The following is a 17,929-nucleotide window of genomic DNA, read 5'->3' as shown; positions in this document are numbered from 1 at the left end:
GCCTGACTGTGTACACTTCTTGGGTGGGCATTTAAAATAAATAAATAAATAAATAAAACGTGCAACTATCTGTGAATATGCTCCGTCTGTACTTAACTGGCCTATCAAAATCAATCAATTACAAGATAGGGACAAACACAAAAGGGAACACCTACTGCCTTAAGGTACCAGGTATAATGCACGTATTAAATATGTATGTAATTCACTTATATATACCCAATTTTCCTATACAAAAATTAGTAATTTTGTTTAAAGCACTGTTAATCTGATTTGGTACATTTCCCCACTTTCTATTTTGATGGCACTATATATTACGTGTCTGAGAAAAGTCCATTTTTAGTATACTTAATCTTTAAGAAGAGGTTGTTACGAATGCTTTTATCTTGATTAAAGTTTCACTCTGTTCCATAAGTGAGTTTGCACTTTTAATGACCTTATACTTTTCCCAGGTTCTTCTCTATGTGCACTTCCTTTTACGTTTTGCTGGAAGGGAAAGAAAAGAACACTAAACTTTAGAATATTTTCCTACATATGGGAATGTAGAGCCCGCCCACAAATGCTCCCCTGGAGTAGTGTTCCGTGTTTCCAGACCTGGAACCCACTTCCTTTAACATGAATTTAGGGAACAATTTCTTAATTTTTGTACCATATATTTGTATGGTGATAGTGATGATGTTGTGACCCAACTCAGGCTAAGACCAGGCAGTGCGTCCTGACCCACTAACTGACAACCTATGCTCTTCTGGGTTCTCTGCTTCCTCCACTTGTAACTGCTGATGCTGTGCTATTCATGTTAATGTGAGTTCCAGCTGGACCTCACATGCAGCTATGTAGTGACACACTTCTCTCCAAGTCCTCAGTACACAGAGTATTTCAGATGACTGTGGAAGAGGCTTGTGTGCCGGGCTTCTAGATAACTATGTGTACTGTGGGAGCACCTCATGAAGTCTGAAATGGTCAAGCTGCTGCAAAGCATTTAGTACAGTGGCAGAGTGGTTGGCCAAGAATCTTTGGGGTGAAAGGGATGGCTCAGAAAAATGCCTGTGGGAATCCCTTCAGTGCACAGAAGTGCACCCAGGAGGTATTGTATTTATCACTATAGTCTTTTTACAAGTGAAACAGAACTTGCATCTGACTGAACACATTCACAGCTCAGTCTCAGACAAGTCATCTCAAAAGTTCATTGAATACATTGAAACTACTCCCAGGTTAAGTGACTTTATGACTTCAGTCTTTCTTGGGGAACCAACTTAAATGACTCTTCTCCTCACTTATGCATTGAATATTGGGAAAGTCCATTCCTTGTGCCAGCTACAGCACTGAAAATACAAACAAAAAAATCCTACTTACCCCACAAACGTTTTGTTAGTTGCTCCCCAACGAAGTAGAAGATTACCATTATAAGAAAAGATATGGAGATAAATATTGCCCGTCCTAATGGACTGAGCACTCCTAAAACTGGATATGCCCAAATCCCACTTGCATGGTTTACCCACATTATCCTAGAAACAAGGGGAGACAGAGTCACAAATAGCCATAAATTTTATAGGTAGATAGTTGATTTCTGAAGTTGCATGGAAAAACTATTCTATATTTGCTGATAATTTCAAATATAAAACTGTAAGTTAAGTGCATAAATTTGGATTTTCTTAAAAACATAGAAGTACAATTCATACTTGAAAGCAATATTGATTTAAATGGAGGACCATAATGACCTATGAGTATTTTACTTTTGCTAGATCATCTCATTTCCCAAAACAACTAATTTTTCTTCATTAAAAAATAAAGATTATTCAACAGAAATTTCTGAGTGAAATGGGGCTTGGTAAGTATTTGTGAAGACTTTTTAGCATCTAGAAGAGGTATAAAGCATGTGAAATCTAATGTAATGCTTCCCACCATGTATAGTTGGTTTATAATTAATGCTTGACATGGTTAAAAATGGGTTTGCAGGTTGGTTTGAGGTAGCTATGGCTATAATCTCTATCAGCATACCAACCACAGAACCATAAAAACACCAGACAGCAACAAGTACCGTATTTTTCGCTCCATAAGACACACCTTTTCCCTCCTAAAAAGTAAGGGAAAATGTGTGTGCGTCTTATGGAGCAAATGCAGGGGGAGGCAGGCAGGAAAAGCCCCCAAGAACCGCACACAAGCTCCACGCAGCTCTTGCGGGCTTTTCCCCAGGAGGGAGAAGGGACTGACACGGCCAGTCAGTCCCTTCTCCCTCCTTGTAGAAAATGGATAGTGCTCGCTGCCTTGACTTCTTTAGCCTTGCGCAGCCTCTCCCGGCTGGAGAGGCTGTGCAAGGCTAAAGAGGAAGCCAAAGCAGCGAGCGGGATCCATCCAATATTTTTTTCTTGATTTCCCCCTCTAAAAACTAGGTGCGTATTGTGGTCCGGTACGTCCTATAGAGCGAAAAATACGGTATATAGCTTCCTCTTCAGAGCTCCAACAACTGCATGCTAAGGAATCTAATGTAACGGGCACTGAAGGGCAGCTTTATTGAGCCCTCAAGCTTCTATTCTTAGGAACCTAAAGGAATGATATGCAGTTTCTGAACTGTGTATTTACACCAGCTACATGTGCTACATGTGGCATCTGTTGTCAAAATTTAAGACTAAAAAAGCTATTTGCCTGTGCGCTGCTCATGATAAATTAATTTACCTAGTCAAAAATAATAACTAAATGGCTACACTAGAATTAATCTGTGCCTGCTACCACAGAAATGGTATTTTAAGGTCTTGCATAAATGGATCAAAGTAATGATAATAGGACTATGCTTACGGTAATTACAGAAATGGTAATGGAGCAATAGGCATTAGCAGTGTAATATTTACTTCCAATGTTTTATTGCTGCATAAACATTTCAACGAATTACAGAAAATTAGTTCAAAGAAGCCAAAAATTGTTAGAAATGTAATACAGTGGAACCTCGGTTTTCAAATGTAATCTGTTCCAGAAGACCGTTCGACTTCCAAAATGTTCTAAAACTGAAAGCAGAAGCCTCAAAACAATAGGGAAACTCAAAATGGCACGTCTGACTTCCGAAAATTGTTTGAAAACCAAAGCAGTTACTTCTGGGTTTTTGGCGTTCGAAAGCCAAAATGTTCGACTTCCAAGACGCTCGAAAACAGAGGTTTCACTGTATAATTACATTGCATCAATTACAAATTCTTTTAGGCTATTTTGAAAATGATGTGTGATCAGATCATCATAATTTATTGAGAAATTTGATAACAGCAAAAATGTTAATAGCTGCTAAATGGCACATTCATAAAATATCAACGAAACAAGAGTTGCTTAATAAGATACCAACACTGCCATGACCTTTAAACTTGTTAAAATGGTATGTTTAAGAGAAAGGAGACGAAACCAATAACAATTTGGACTAATCTTATTAATTATATGAAACAAATAGAATATTGAATATAAGCATTTTCACATAGTTTTATACTAGATGAGTTTATCAGACAGTTTATTATAAAATGATGTTGTACGTTTAAAGTATCTTGAGATCAACATGATAAATATATTAAAGTAGTTATTTTAAAGAAGCCATTAAACATACGGATTCCAATAGGCAGCATGCACAATATGCTTCATATGCTTTTAAAAATTTATTTTAAAAAAGGATTTGCTAATATAAAAGGAACAATCCAACTAAAATGATTAAAAATGCTTTATAATTGAAGTGTGTTTGAAAAAGATACTTGATACCTACCATGAGAGGTATACAACTGCAAAGGCGCAAAGTCCCAAAATTCCTCTACATCTACGGGGATACTTATGATCACAAATGAACAATTCTATGAAAAGCAGTGGGAGGATGGTGGTATGCTAAAAAATAAAACACAAACACACACAAATATAAGTGCTGGAAACATATGGCAAATCAAAACAAAGTTTTATTGTTTGTTGTATTGTTTTCAATAGTTGTATTAAATTACAGTTTTTTGAACTTCTGTTCCATGTTTTATTCCAAATACATATTTTTATAGTCTAGCTTAGCGGTTCTCAAATTTACTACCTGTAGGGCCCACTTAGGATGGTTGAAAATGACTGAGGTCCACTGTCATATGCAGGGGTAGCAGCAGTTACAAAATAGTAGCAGATGAGAGCATTTTCAATCAGCTGGCAATTACTGGCATCATTTTCTATGGCTGTCTGATCCATCTTGGGAAATTTATTAATTCTTTGCCACAGTGGTTTCCTCCCTGACACAAGCAGTTCCTTAGCTCAGTTTCCTCAAGCTAAGTCTTCTTCTTTGGCAATCACTCGTAATATCACACCCTGAGGACAAAATTTGGTGCCCCCGCAACTTTGAATAGGTACATGTATAGATATGGGTTAGACCTTATTATTAGTCCCCTCAGCTCAGTAGCAGAACCATCTGCACTGCCCTAAATCCGCCACTGTTATGACCTGCTACACCTATTATTCTGCTGTCTCTTTCAAAGGCCCAGGAGTTCTGTTGGGGTGACTGGTTGTCAACCACATACATGTGTGTTTTTGATTTCAGAGCCTATTCTAGCCCTGAGAATGTCCAACAGAGGCTTTGACTTTGCTGTTTGGAGTTAGCATATAAAATAACACTTTCCCACACCGTAGTTCAATCTCGCTTTGACTGGTGGAGTGGGTGGGGGTTGTGACCCCTCCACCACTCCCTTTTCATGCAGGCTCTGGGGAATGTCAGGGAGTAGTCTCAGCCTGCACAAGTGAGACAAGGGCTGTCATGGTATAAAAGGTAAAAGGTAAAGGACCCCTGGACAGATAAGTCCAGTCAAAGGCGACAATGAGGTTGCGCTGCTCATCTCGCTTTCAGGCCGAGGGAGCTGGTGTTTGTCAGTAGACTGTTTTCCGGGTCATGTGGCCAGCATGAATAAACCGCTTCTGCTGCAACGGAACACCGTGATGGAAACCAGAGCACATGGAAACACTGTTTACCTTTCTGCCACAGCAGTACCTATTTATCTACTTGCACTGGCGTGCTTTCGAACTGCTAGGTCAGCAGGAGTTGGGACAGACCAACGGAAGCTCACTCTATTGCGGGGATTCGAACCACCGACCTTCCAATCGGCAAGTCCAAGAGGCTCAGTGGTTATATGAAGCAGCTAGCAGTGGAGGAAGGGTGAATGGATGATGTCGTCTGTTTATGGTGGGAATAAGATGGTGACAGCAGTCACGAAATTAAAAGACACCTGCTCCTTGGGAGAAAGGCGATGGCAAACCTAGACAGCATCTTAAAAAGCAGAGACATCACCTTGCCAACAAAGGTCCGTATAGTTAAAGCCATGGTTTTCCCAGTAGTGATGTATGGAAGTAAGAGCTGGACCATAAAGAAGGCTGATCGCTGAAGAATTGATGCTTTTGAATTATGGTGCTGGAGGAGACTCTTGAGAGTCCCATGGACTGCAAGAAGATCAAACGCATCCATTCTTAAGGAAATTAGCCCTGAGTGCTCACTGGAAGGACAGATCCTGAAGCTGAGGCTCCAATACTTTGGCCACCTCATGAGAAGAGAAGACTCCCTGGAAAAGACCCTGATGTTGGGAAAGATTGAGGGCACAAGGAGAAGGGGACGACAGAGGACGAGATGGTTGGACAGTGTTCTCCAAGCTACAAACATGAGTCTGACCAAACTGGGAGGCAGTGGAAGACAGGAGTGCCTGGCGCGCTCTGGTCCATGGGGTCAGGAAGAGTCGGACACGACTAAACAACTAAACAACAACAAAGTAGCTATACATCTTAAATGGGGCTATCTGAATGATGTGCTACGTGCCCTCTCCTTCCTTCCCTTTGCTGTAGAGTCCAAATAATGTATGAGGGATATGTTTGCATAGTGGTATAAGGGGATTCAAATTCCTGTGTGCAGAGATTCCACAGGATTCAGTGGCTGGGTTCTTGCTGTGTGCCCCACGGTAGTTTGGACATAACAGGGTGGTCCATTTAATTTAATCCTAGAAGAATGTGCTTCTGATCTCATCTTTGGCATGCTCCAGAAGAGGAAATGGGAACACATGATCCAAAGGTTCACTGCAGCTTATGCACACAATGTTAAACAATCATTTCACCTATTACATTTGAACTGACCCTTATACCTAAGTTCTGCAAAATATTACGATCAGATAAACAATAAATGAACTGAACACAGCAAAAGAGATACCTGAAAAACAAATGGTGTACACTTACCATAGTATGATTAAGCCAAATTGGATTAACGTCATCCAGCTGTAACGGATACACTAGTTCTCTGTCATATACGTAAAGGCTCCAGAAAGCAACAGGTACAAACTGTCATTAAAACATTTGACAATTAACACTTGTATCCTCAGACAAATAGTAACAATAGACAGTTAATGTTTTTCCAAATCAAAGAATCTGTTAACTTTTCCCCTTCTTTCTTCCCGCAGCTCGCTTATTACAGTGAATAAAACCTGATTATTGTGCATATAGTTTTCTTTTATTTCTCCAGATAAAAATAATAAAAACCTTAGCATCAAACACTCTGTATTAAGGTTCAAGCTTTCTTGTTTTGCAAATAAATAGCTGCAAGGAAACCTAAGTAGTGAGTTTAAGTGTTTGTCCGCATTTGAGCACCATTTAGCCATGAATCCCTTTCCCTCTCACCCCATTTGAATTAGACTGGAGTAGTCCACATCCAAAAGTATTTGCATTTGTATATGAGGTACAGCTTCAGACTTTACCCTTCATACCAGCAGGCGCTCCCTCCTGTGTTTGTCACCTTCTAATTTGTTTATTTTGTTATGTCAATTAAGTACTGAAAGGGCCTGTAGGCAGTTAGCTTGGTGTGGACTTTTAAGTTTTTCCCAACCAGGAAGTTGGGGGGGGGGGGAGCAAGCAGCACAGTCATAACTGTAAATTCTCAAAGCACACTTATCAGATAGCTGTACAATATCTGGTGCAGAATGTTTAATGTACAGTTTTCTAGTTATGTGCCAATCTTAAGGGAGCAAAAGAAAATATACACAGACATTCAGTAGCATACTGGAAATAGTTGTGAGCACAGCTAGAAAAGAAATTAAAATACAGTCAACAATCTTCAGTAGACAAAATATTGAAATTCCATATAAGCAAATGCTTGCTTTTTTGTTTGTAGCAGTGCATTTGCTAGTTGTGCAATCATGCTGGAAGGACTCATTATCTATTGTTACCTATCGTTAGAAGCATGGATAATTATACTGACTAGTCAGAAAAACTAACTACAGTGGTACATCAGGTTAAGTACTTAATTCGTTCTGGAGGTCCATACTTAACCTGAAACATTTCTTAACCTGAAGCACCACTTTAGCTAATGGGACCTCCTGCTGCTGCTGTGCCGCCAGAGCACGATTTCTGTTCTTATCCTGAAGCAAAGTTCTTAACCTGAAGCACTATTTCTGGGTTAGCGGAGTCTGTAGCCTGAAGCGTATGTAACCCGAGGTACCACTGTAGTCAAGTTCAGACACAAGGGCAACAACAATTTTTATTTTTTTTTAGAAACTTGGTCTGATTTTATTGATTTTATTAATAAACAGGATGAGAGGATGAACCCATCAAAGACTCAAGAGAATTGTGAAAATATATGTTTCAATAATATACGAACAATAACAATTTAATAATATTCAGTCATATGAATGGCTGTCATAGTTTTCATTAATGCATTATGGTGATGGAATTGATTGCTTTTACTGCCTGTTGTTCAAATTCTTAATAAATAAATAACATTGAGGAAGCAGTGGATGTGAAAAGGGGAGTAGCAGAAAGTGATGAATGATGCACCCACCTTAAAACACAGAAACAAATTGTCTGTGACCCCAAGCAAAGCATCTTGAAGCCCAATTTCCCAATTTACTGGATTATCTCCTTATCAGATAGACCTAAATTTATAGGGGGAACGTATCAAGATTGGTGTCGTCTGAGAGTAACATGTATGCTTTGCAAATTAAATAGGCAAACAGTTGCAAACAGAACATTAAACTCATGTGCACAAGCCCTTATACACACTCTCTCTCCCACGCAGTCCTGCCAAAAATGTTCTCTGAAGTTGCCAGAGATGCCAATGCAGACTTTCATTGAAATGCAAATAGTAGCTTTGGACAGTCTATTCTTGTTGAAACTAGGTTTCCCTACTGCTTCTTTTTACCCGGTTTTTCTGCCCCAGGTGAAGCCTCCAGAGGGGTGCTATTGAGGCTCCCAGCCTCAATGGTGAGGGGGTACCAAACTGGGAACTAGACGCCTGGAGGAAGTCTTGAACCTACTAGCCTTTCTCCAGTGGCATCTATGAATGCTCGTGCTAGACTATCATTAACTATTCTATAGGTCTGTTAGCTTCATTATTAAAAATGAACTATCTGGGCTTTTCTTCTCAAAACAAAGTTTCTCCTGATTTAAATGATAATGTGGTAGGTTTTAAGAATGGGATTTGTAAAGCCCTACACTCATCTTAGATTCAAACCATTTGGAGGGAAATCAGCCCTTTTTAAATATACCAGGTGACAATCTACTCAGCACCCTTGGAATGGAGCAAGATAATTAAATGAAAACAACACAACAACAACAACAACAACAACAGTTACTTATTGTATTTTAAGAATGATCAATGCTGTTGGTTTCATTTAGACATGCCAGGCTCTTTGTGACAGTCTTTTAGAAATCTGGAGAACATCGCCCATCAGACCTAGCCAGCAGGGATAATGGAAGTAGTTCCAAACATCAGGATGCATCAGGTATGAGGAGCGCTGTTCTATAGTACGCACGTATTTCAATAATAGAAACAGTAGTTACTTACTAAGCCAATAGGAAACACATACGAAGAGAAGATGAAATCTCTGAGAGGCACCACCAGTGATGATACTCTTTTTTCTAATGAAGGCATGCACAGAGCTACAGTATCAGATATGACACATAACAGATACAGGATTGTCTGTAGAACCTATGAAATCACAAAGAAGCTGTTAGAAATACGCATGGGGCTCAGTATGTATATTTTTTCCTTTTCTGGTTTAGTTTCTTAACACACCATACATTTAAAGCACATTGCTTCCACCCATCCCCTCAAAAAAGAATCCTGGGAACTGTAGCTTACTCCTCACAGAGCTACAATTCCCAACACTCTTAGCAAACTACAGTTCCCAGAATTCATTGGCTGCGCTTTAAATGTTTATTAGGCGTACTCAGCCAAGGAAAATAATTTGAAGCATATTACTGGTTGGTTCAGAGTATCTATTATCTAAAGGCCTTTATATTTCCCTCACCAACATTGTATCTTAAGGTAAACAAGATTTTATGTATCTATTATCTAAAGGCCTTTATATTTCCCTCACCAACATTGTATTTTAACGCAAACAAGATTTTATGTATCTATTATCTAAAGGCCTTTATATTTCCCTCACCAACATTGTATCTTAACGTAAACAAGATTTTATGTGTTAAAGTTGCTCTGAGTCCTTTTTTGGGGGGGGGAAATCATCATTATCTATTTATTTATATCCGCCTTTTACCCTGACAGGGACTCAACAAATAACAGCAACAATAAACGGGGGCATGCGAGTCATAGCGTACTTAGGAGTAACTGATGCCAGTTAGGGTGATGTATAACTAATTATCACTTTTTGCTATAAAACTCACGGGGGGGGGGGGAAGGGGCACACAAAAGAAACTAAATTTACCTCAGCGGGTTCACCCGCCCTAACCTATTTCAACTCTCTTTCTCCCCTCCCCCACCTTCCCGCGCGCGCCGCCCTGCACGTGCGGCCAAGGAGCGCTCCGTCTGCGCACGCGCGGCGTCCTCCCGCTCTCCCTCGTTCCCTTTTCGCAGCCGCCGCCACCACCACCTGGTTGAGGAAGGTCAGGTGTTTCCAGGAGCCCCCGTAGGTGACGTCCGGTTCCTTGCGGACCGACCTGGGAAACCCCGCGTTCTGGCTGACGGCGAAAACCGCCCAGAGGAAGCAGAGGAAATGTAGGAGCGCCGCGGCCCGCTGGCCCCGCAGCGGCACAGCCATTGTGGCTCAGCCAGGGCTACGCCGGGCGAGGGGACTCGTATGGATGTGGTGGAGAAGCGGCAGCGGCTGCCCATTCGCCCGCGCTGGCTGGAATGGCGGGTCCGGGCCGCAGCCCCTCGAGGCCGAGGCGCCACCAACGGCGGCCGCTCGCGCCGATGGTGCCCACTGCGCAGGCGCTGCAGGAGGTCGTCGGCGCTCAGCCGCCCGCCGCCATCTTTTGGCGCCTTTCTGCCTCGACGGAGGGGAGCCTGACTGGCTCCTCGCGACGCCTCCTCACCTCACAGAGGGTGGACCGTACCATGTCAGCGACTGCTCTGTCTTTTTGCCTGTTTATGTTTGGGTGGGGGTAGTGGTAACACAGTGAGGTGGTCAGGGCCGCCCCCCTCCTCCTTCGCCCCGTTTTTTCTTCGCGAAACCTTCATGGCAGGTAGGCAGTCAAAACACTTGATCCGTGGCAGGGGTTGACCTGGGTTTCCCGCTGTGACAGCGCTTCTCGGATCCTCACCCCCGCCCCCAAATTGGAAATGGTCCTGACCTCGCCTAGATGCTGTGGGCGGGGCTTGGGCTGTGACGAGGGTGGGCGCGTCGTCATTTGAACCCTGTTTGACAGCTGCAGGGAAGGATGGGTTGCTCACGCCAGAGGCTGTCAGTGCAAGGTTGAAATCGCCTTTTTAAATTTTTTTATTTTAAACACAGCGAATAAGTGCCCTCCTTTCTTCCACTTGGACCACGCTACCTCCTAAAGAGTTCTAGAACCTTTCGTCATAAGAAGTTTGTTTAATAAAGTTTCTATACCAGTTTGATTGTAGGAAAAAAATCTCAAAGCTGTTTCCAGAAAAAGATAGCAAAACAATAACATGACCACTAAAATTTTTACAACTGTAATTTTAAAACATACAGAAGGTTAAAACCACAATAAAATAGACTTGAGTTTTATCTTGGTGCAGTATATCTGCAGAAGACCCAGGGGGTATCTCATTGCTGAACATGCTTTCACCTGTCCTGTCCCCAGCACCAAATTTGGCAGCAGTTTCTAATCAAGTTTGAGATGCACATGGCTTTAAATACCACTTATCAACCGTAGATTTTTAAAAAGTGCTTTTGTAATATGCATTTTTCCTCAGAAGTGGGATGGGCTTCATTTGTTTTCTTAAATATTCCATTTTGTATTTAGCATATAAACTGAATGTATTCACTTCCACAAGCCTTATTTATAACACTTGTATCCTATCACTATTAAGTATAACTGAAGGCAGTGTAGGATGATACACTAGGACGATCCTTCATCCAAGCATTGATTAGACCCACTGATTTAGGTGACTTGAAAAGGGAATTAGACAAATTCATGAAGGATGACAGGCATTATCAATTAGCATTATTCCAAACCTCCGGTTATTAGTGCAATGACCTAAAGGATGAGCAGTTGCTGCCTGTGATAATCCTATGCTATTGAAGGTGGACAGGTGGGTTGCACTGCCTGCTGATTAAAATGAGTGTGTTATGCTGGACAAGGCCTTAAACAGAGCTTGTTCCAAGCCTTGGCTGAAATCTCATGATGGTTGGGAGCCTTTTCCAGTTTGTAAGAAAGAGACAAACACTGATTTCCGCAGTTGTTTTGTAAAGAAGCCCTAGCTATCCTGTCCCACAGTTTAGTATTAGATCCCACCTTTCAAAATAATGTCTAATAACTTGTCAGCAATCTGTAAAAATAATGTTCATAGCAGTATAATTTTTTCTAAATAATGGCTTACATGTTAGGGGTTATAAGAACCAAAATAGCTAAAACTCTTCACACACAATTGTTTTGATTTAAAACGAAAACAATTAGTTTTTAATTCAGTGGTGTAAATGTTCAAGTATCTGTCTAATCCAAGCCTCTGCATAAGTGATGCTTGCTGGAAATGGACTAACTTTGCACAATAGCTGTTAACAGGTTCTGTTACTTTGATGCTGTTCTTCACATACAGTTATGATTTATTTAACTGTGATCTCAAGTATCTGGGTATATTTGTACTTTAAATAATTATCTGTTGTGTTTAAGTCAGAAAAAAGTGATGTGTACAATAATGCTGACCTCAGAACAATAGATATACAAGACTTGTCAGCATTCTTCACTAAAGGACCATAATTCATAAATTTGAAAATATGGAAGAACTGAAAGTGTGGGTAGGTGATGGGAACCATACAGTCCCTTTGGCTACCATGCTGCTTGTCTCTCTTGTTTAATGTATAGCTTTTTATAAGAAACAATATATAACTTGTAAAGAAGTAACAAAAGGTGGATTTGTTTTATTTGTCTAATTCAAATGATATTTGCATTATCCAACAGGGTATCATGAGCTTTAATTTAAACTTCTGGGGATAACTAGATTTTTACTTTATATTAAATCTTGAGTCTTGTTATTTAACTACTAATTTTTGCTCTATCTGAACATTCTTGGTGTTAGGTTTTCATCTTAAAAAATATACATGGGCTTGTATCTATATGCAGGAGCTGCTAACATGCTGTGATGCAAGTCAGTGTACCGTGTCTTCCAGATACATGTATTTTGTATGAAACCATCAAGCATTAATAATCTCTTGATATGGCTTCTTTTTTCTTCTCATGACCCGTTCCTTTTTCCAAATATTGTTACGGTATGCAGATTACCTAATTGATTTCTTACTGATAAAAGAAATATGCCACATAACAACCGCACACTAGAGGGTGCTAAATAGTAATGCAGAATTGGTTTCCGTGGTGACAGACATAAACTTTTGTGAAAGTCAATCTTAACTAGTGTTCTTGTATAACTGACTATGTGCTGATGAGTAATCCATTGCATTTTTGTACATATTTATGGTGCACTCTGACTGAACTTCCAGAAATGTTTATCTTTCTGAGATTTTTCATACTTTAACTATACCCAACTACAGTGGTACCTCACAAGACGAATGCCTCACAAGACGAAAAACTCGCAAGACGAAAGAGTTTTTCGTTTTTTGAGTTGCTTCGCAAGACGAATTTCCCTATGGGCTTGCTTCACAAGACGAAAACGTCTTGCGAGTTTGGTTCCTTTTTCTTAAAACCGTTAATACCGTTAAAACCGTGCTTCGCAAGACGAAAAAATCGCAAGACGAAAAAACTCGTAGAACGAATTAATTTCGTCTTGCGAGGCACCACTGTATTGCAAAGCTGATGGTATAATACCTGCCTTGAGCATTACGCATAATGTAATTCTCCTATTTAAAATTATTTTAAGATTTTACTAATGGAGTGAGTCAATTACCAAATTACACAAGTGTATTTCTGCTGCTGTCAATATGACAAATACACCAATGTAGCTGCCACTGAGTCTTACTAGACTTGTTAGTACTATATTACCCAAATTTCTTACATTTAAGTTGATTTGTGTTGTTGCATTCCCAACTCACATTAGCCCTAGCCAGCATAGCCAATGAGCAGAGATAATGAAAGTTTTAGTCAACCATATTGGTTACCCTTGCTGTGTAAGCCTGCTAAGGAAGCATCATAGCCCCAAGCAGTTCTTTGCATATGCTGGATGCTCCCAGCATAGTGAACCCACATGCATGCCATGATATAAACGTTATGGACAGCAAGTCACCTGTATGCTACATTGAGGCTGCAAATGGGATTCGGGGAAGAAATAAATGACTGGAAACCACAAAAGGTGAGCATTGCTTGTGAAATGTATACACGTTGTATGGGTGACAAATGCATGCTAAAGAACCAGTTTGAGGGTGGGTGCAGAATGATACAGGAGAAGGTGGACCTGTACATTACTCCTATGTTTTACTGAGTGATTTAAATATAGTTAAATATCTATAGTTGAGTTGTAGTGTGAGCTCCTTTTTGCTGGCAAAATTGAGTTAAGGGGTGATTTTGACAGTGTGATGGACCATTGGGTTGAATCTATTTCTTGACCTAAATCTGGTTCCCATTGTTCTTTAATTAATTGTGTTGGGGAAATGTACAGTGTCTTGGAGTAGTATTTTATGGATTGCAGAAACTTTCCCTCTGTATTGTCCTCCTGTGGTTGGGAGGTGTTTCTCAGGGGCTAGTTGCTGTGTGTTTTTTTTACAGTTGGGTTGGATAGAGGAGCTTGCAGTTGGTGGCAGAGTAGTCTGGCTATTTGAATTGCTCCCATTTAGTTTGCAGTTTTTGTCTCATGGTTTGGAGCAATGCACTCTATAGAAACACTCCAAATCAGCCATATATAGTTTCAAATTGGGGAGTATTGTTGTTAGCTATGAAACAATAAATTGTGTGGAGCCCCCCTTTTTAGCTTACTCTTTAAAAAATAAAAACAAAGATTATATCTTCTAGAACTATTCTTCAAATCCGTTAGTCTATTTCTCATTTCCATATCTTCAGCTGTGAAGACGGGTAAAGTTTTCATCATGTGCCTGTAATTTTGTCATTGTTGTAGATTCTGTCAGAGCTTCAAGCTTGGTGTTAAATCCCTGAAATAGCTCCTCCATAGGGCACAGCAGGGTCTTAATTAAATCCTTAAGTGTCTCCTGTTGATTTGCTTATAGACTTGTAAGTTCTGCCCTTGTCATATTCGCAACAGAGTCTCTTTCTGCAGCCTCCTTAGGGCTTCATTAACTTGTGACCCCAAAATTCAGGATTCCCCCAAAACTGATGCCATAGTTTTGTGCTGTGAACCCATGTTTTGTGTGACTACCCCAGCCAAAGAACTTCTTAAACTTCTTACTAATTGGATGTGTACTGCTTTTGAACAGCTACCTATTAATAACATAAACTTGTCCTGTACAAATTAGTCTGATCCTTTTTAAAGGTATCTAAATGATTCATAGTAATGGATTTTGTAAGTTAATTATATACAGTGGTACCTCAGGTTACAAACGCTTCGGGTTACAAACTCCGCTAACCCAGAAGTAGTACCTCGGGTTGAGAACTTTGCCCCAGGATGAGAACGGAAATTGCACGCTGGCAGTGTGGCGGCAGCAGGAGGCCCCATTAGCAAAAGCGCACCTCAGGTTAAGAACAGTTTTGGGTTAAGAACGGACTTCCGGAACGAATTAAGTTCGTAACCTGAGGTACCACTGTATTGTACAAATGAATACTTTCTTTGTCCTGAAACTATTTCTGATCATTTGGCTGACAAAGATAACTCATTTTTGGCACATTATAAATCTCTGTTAAGTTCTTGAAAGTCCCTGCTAAAAGGCCTCATCTTCTTATGCCAATACTTCAGACATAAGACACTTGTTTCTTGATCTCACTTTCTCTAAGTATATATGCCATGGTAAGTGTGAGAGCGTTGTATTGGGGTTGGTTTATTTATTTGTATGAATTTCTATACTGCTCAATATATAAAATACCTGAGCCATGTACATTTTAAGACCTGAAAGCAGCAAGCGGAATAAAATACATGAACAACTGTAAATCTTCTTTAGTATGGACATGCTTTCACAAAGTACAGCTGGGTGACACATAGAGAGATACCATGCAGGTATCAGTTCTTGTTTCAGTCTACAGCTGAGTGAACAAGGAGACATAATGCACCTTGTTGTACTGAGAAGTGCATTGAGTCGTAGTTCCTCCATTTTGCAGCAGCTTGTAGTGCTGCTGTTGGGGGACCGCTCCCTGCCACTTGTGAAGTTATCATGGATTGCCAGATTCTTTAGGAGTTTCTGTACCTTGTGTACAGTACCGTCTTTTAAATGATGTTAAACAGTGTAACCCTATACATACCTTTCAAAAATAATTCCCACTGGGCTAGGTAGACCTTTGATCTGATCTTGCAGGGCTCTCTTTATGGGATAATTAGCTGAGTCATGCATCAAATCCTGCAGGGTTCTTCTAATGGCTAATATTTTAAATTTTCAGCTGTGCAATGCTTTAACAGAGGAGGCGAGATTGCCCTTTCCTCATTCTTTAGCTAGTGCTATCAGCTGGCCCCCAAGCTGTTGATGACATCTTTTGTAAAACATACCGTAGCTATTGCTGGTAGTGATAAGTTAAAATAAATGCTGTTATAAATCTCAGCCGAATTACTAAGGTTTCTCTGTAACTATGGAAACATAGTTCTAGACATTAGAGTGCAAAAGGGAGAATCTTAGTGTTACTGTGACAACTGATAACTACATGAAAGCTAAAAAAGTGACAGAATTTTTACAATATGGTCATATACAAGCCTGGTAAAATTGTGTATGCTTGAGTACTGAGATACTGTACAATCATGTGTATATAGGTATCCTTACAAGGGTTTGTTGTTTCACATTTCATCTGATTATATATACAGTTATAATAATATAGCTTGTATGCTTCAAGCATATTTATGTTCCTGGCTGACTGCAAATCTTCCTCCTCAAATTAAGAACCAGGGAGGGACCATCACTCACTACATGCTTTGTGAACAGAAGATCTCAGGCTCAAACCCTGGCATCTCTCCATTTGAGGATTAGGCAATAGGTAATGCAAAGATCACTACCTGAGACCCTGGCAATCTACTTCTGGTCAGAATAGAGTCACTGGTGGAGGAAGAGGAGTGCGGGGGGAGCGCATCGCCCCCGGCAGCACGATCCCAGCAAGGTGCCATTGCAGCTGCCCCCCAGCCCACGCAAACAGCGCACCACGCCCCCAGGATGCGCGCCAGCCCCGTTCCCGCCTGCTCTCCACCTCCCAGTGCCGGAGCATGAAGCTCTGCCACTGAATAGAGTAAAATGGAGCTGGACTGGACAGATAACTTGTCTGGCCGTGGTATAAGGCAGCTTCCTATGTTCCTAAATATGCAGAAATAATATTCATTGCTGCTGGCTGTTCCACTTCTGACAGTGTTTGAATGTGTAAAAAAATGTCATCCTGTGAAGGAAGCTTTTACACAAGTGAAAAGCAGTTTAACCTTCCTTCCTGATCATCTAGTTTTCTGTGTTTGGGGAATTTCTTCCTGATGGATCACTCAAACATATGATTCTCAAACCAGCAACCTCAGTTGTACAATTTAGGAAGTGAAGCACACATTTGCATGTTTTGAATTGGCCCAGAGGCCGCTTGAAGTATATGAAGATGAAACTCCTACAGGCCAATATTGTCTCCCATCTGTGCTTTGGCTTGCTTTGCTGGCTTCTGTTATTGGGAGACCTAACTCCCAGTCTCAGAGAGATGAAAAGAACCCATTTTTATACTTTCCTAGTTATGGTAAATTTGAGTAAGTGTACATTTGGTTTACAGTCTATTGGGAAGTATCTTAATTTCTTGCTACTTTCAGTCAGTGAGGCACAAGCATCTTTGTTCATGACACCATACACTTCTGTGCTTTGGGGGATTCCCATATGTATTTCTATGAATGTATTTCTATGAATGTATACAATGCAACTTGAATTTTATATTTAAAAATGGATTTCAAAATGCAGATGTTTTCTGTTTTCAGATATAATGGGCCTTTCTGACCTGGATTTGCTATCGGCATGGAAGTCAAATGGGGCCACCCCAAAATAAGATGGTTTCAAGAGGTACAGAATGTTGAAGGGGTTGGGGTTGGGGAGAGGAGAGGAGAAGGAATTAGCCCACTCAAGCCTTCTCAGTCTGGAAGCGGGGGGGTTAGGTTGGGGAGAATGTGTGTTGCCCAGAGTGGCTGGGGAAACCCAGCTAGACGGGCAAGGTACAAATAAATTATTATTATTATTATTATTATTATTATTATTATTATTATTATTATTATCATCTTAGAAACTTCAGGGTTTTACCATGGCTTCTGATCAAGAACAAATCATGGCTTGTTGATTTGGGTGCAGTGGTAAGCTGGGGTTTGTTTCAAAGCAGAAAAGGAGGGAGAGTATCACTAAACATGAGTAAGGAGAAAGGGGAGGAGGAATTTGTAATAGTGAACCTTCCAAAATTCCCTGATACTGAGTCAGATTATTATGACTGTATGATACATCACCTTGGTTAG

General features: G+C 40.5%; 2 protein-coding genes across 3 annotated transcripts in view; one reads left to right on the top strand and one right to left on the bottom strand.

The window, feature by feature from the left end:
• Positions 1-333: 333 nt before the first annotated feature.
• LOC308480181 (androgen-induced gene 1 protein-like) lies at positions 334-10,503 on the bottom strand. 2 transcript variants are annotated; one of them, XM_081011609.1, is made up of 6 exons: positions 9,837-10,503; positions 8,795-8,938; positions 6,196-6,297; positions 3,728-3,843; positions 1,351-1,502; positions 334-483 (listed from the first exon to the last, which is right to left on the bottom strand). In XM_081011609.1, the coding sequence occupies exons 1-6, from the start codon at positions 10,005-10,007 to the stop codon at positions 458-460; spliced, it is 711 nt and encodes a 236-aa protein (XP_080867735.1). In that variant the 5' UTR covers positions 10,008-10,503; the 3' UTR covers positions 334-457. The 2 variants fall into 2 exon arrangements, with proteins under 2 accessions (XP_080867735.1, XP_080867736.1); XM_081011610.1 differs by having other exon boundaries at positions 9,840-10,492.
• A 2,674-nt stretch (positions 10,504-13,177) lies between these two features.
• The window catches only part of ZNF831 (zinc finger protein 831), a 45,148-nt gene continuing 40,396 nt past the window's right edge, over positions 13,178-17,929 (top strand). Inside the window, 1 exon segment of the mRNA XM_081010980.1 lies at positions 13,178-17,489. The gene's annotated coding sequence lies outside the window, so the exon portion shown is untranslated.

The sequence above is a fragment of the Podarcis pityusensis genome, assembly GCF_964106645.2.
Source record: "Podarcis pityusensis genome assembly, chromosome: 6".
Lineage (NCBI taxonomy): Eukaryota > Metazoa > Chordata > Lepidosauria > Squamata > Lacertidae > Podarcis > Podarcis pityusensis.
Note: the sequence above shows the minus strand (reverse complement) of the source record. Positions and strands in the feature narration are given on the sequence as shown.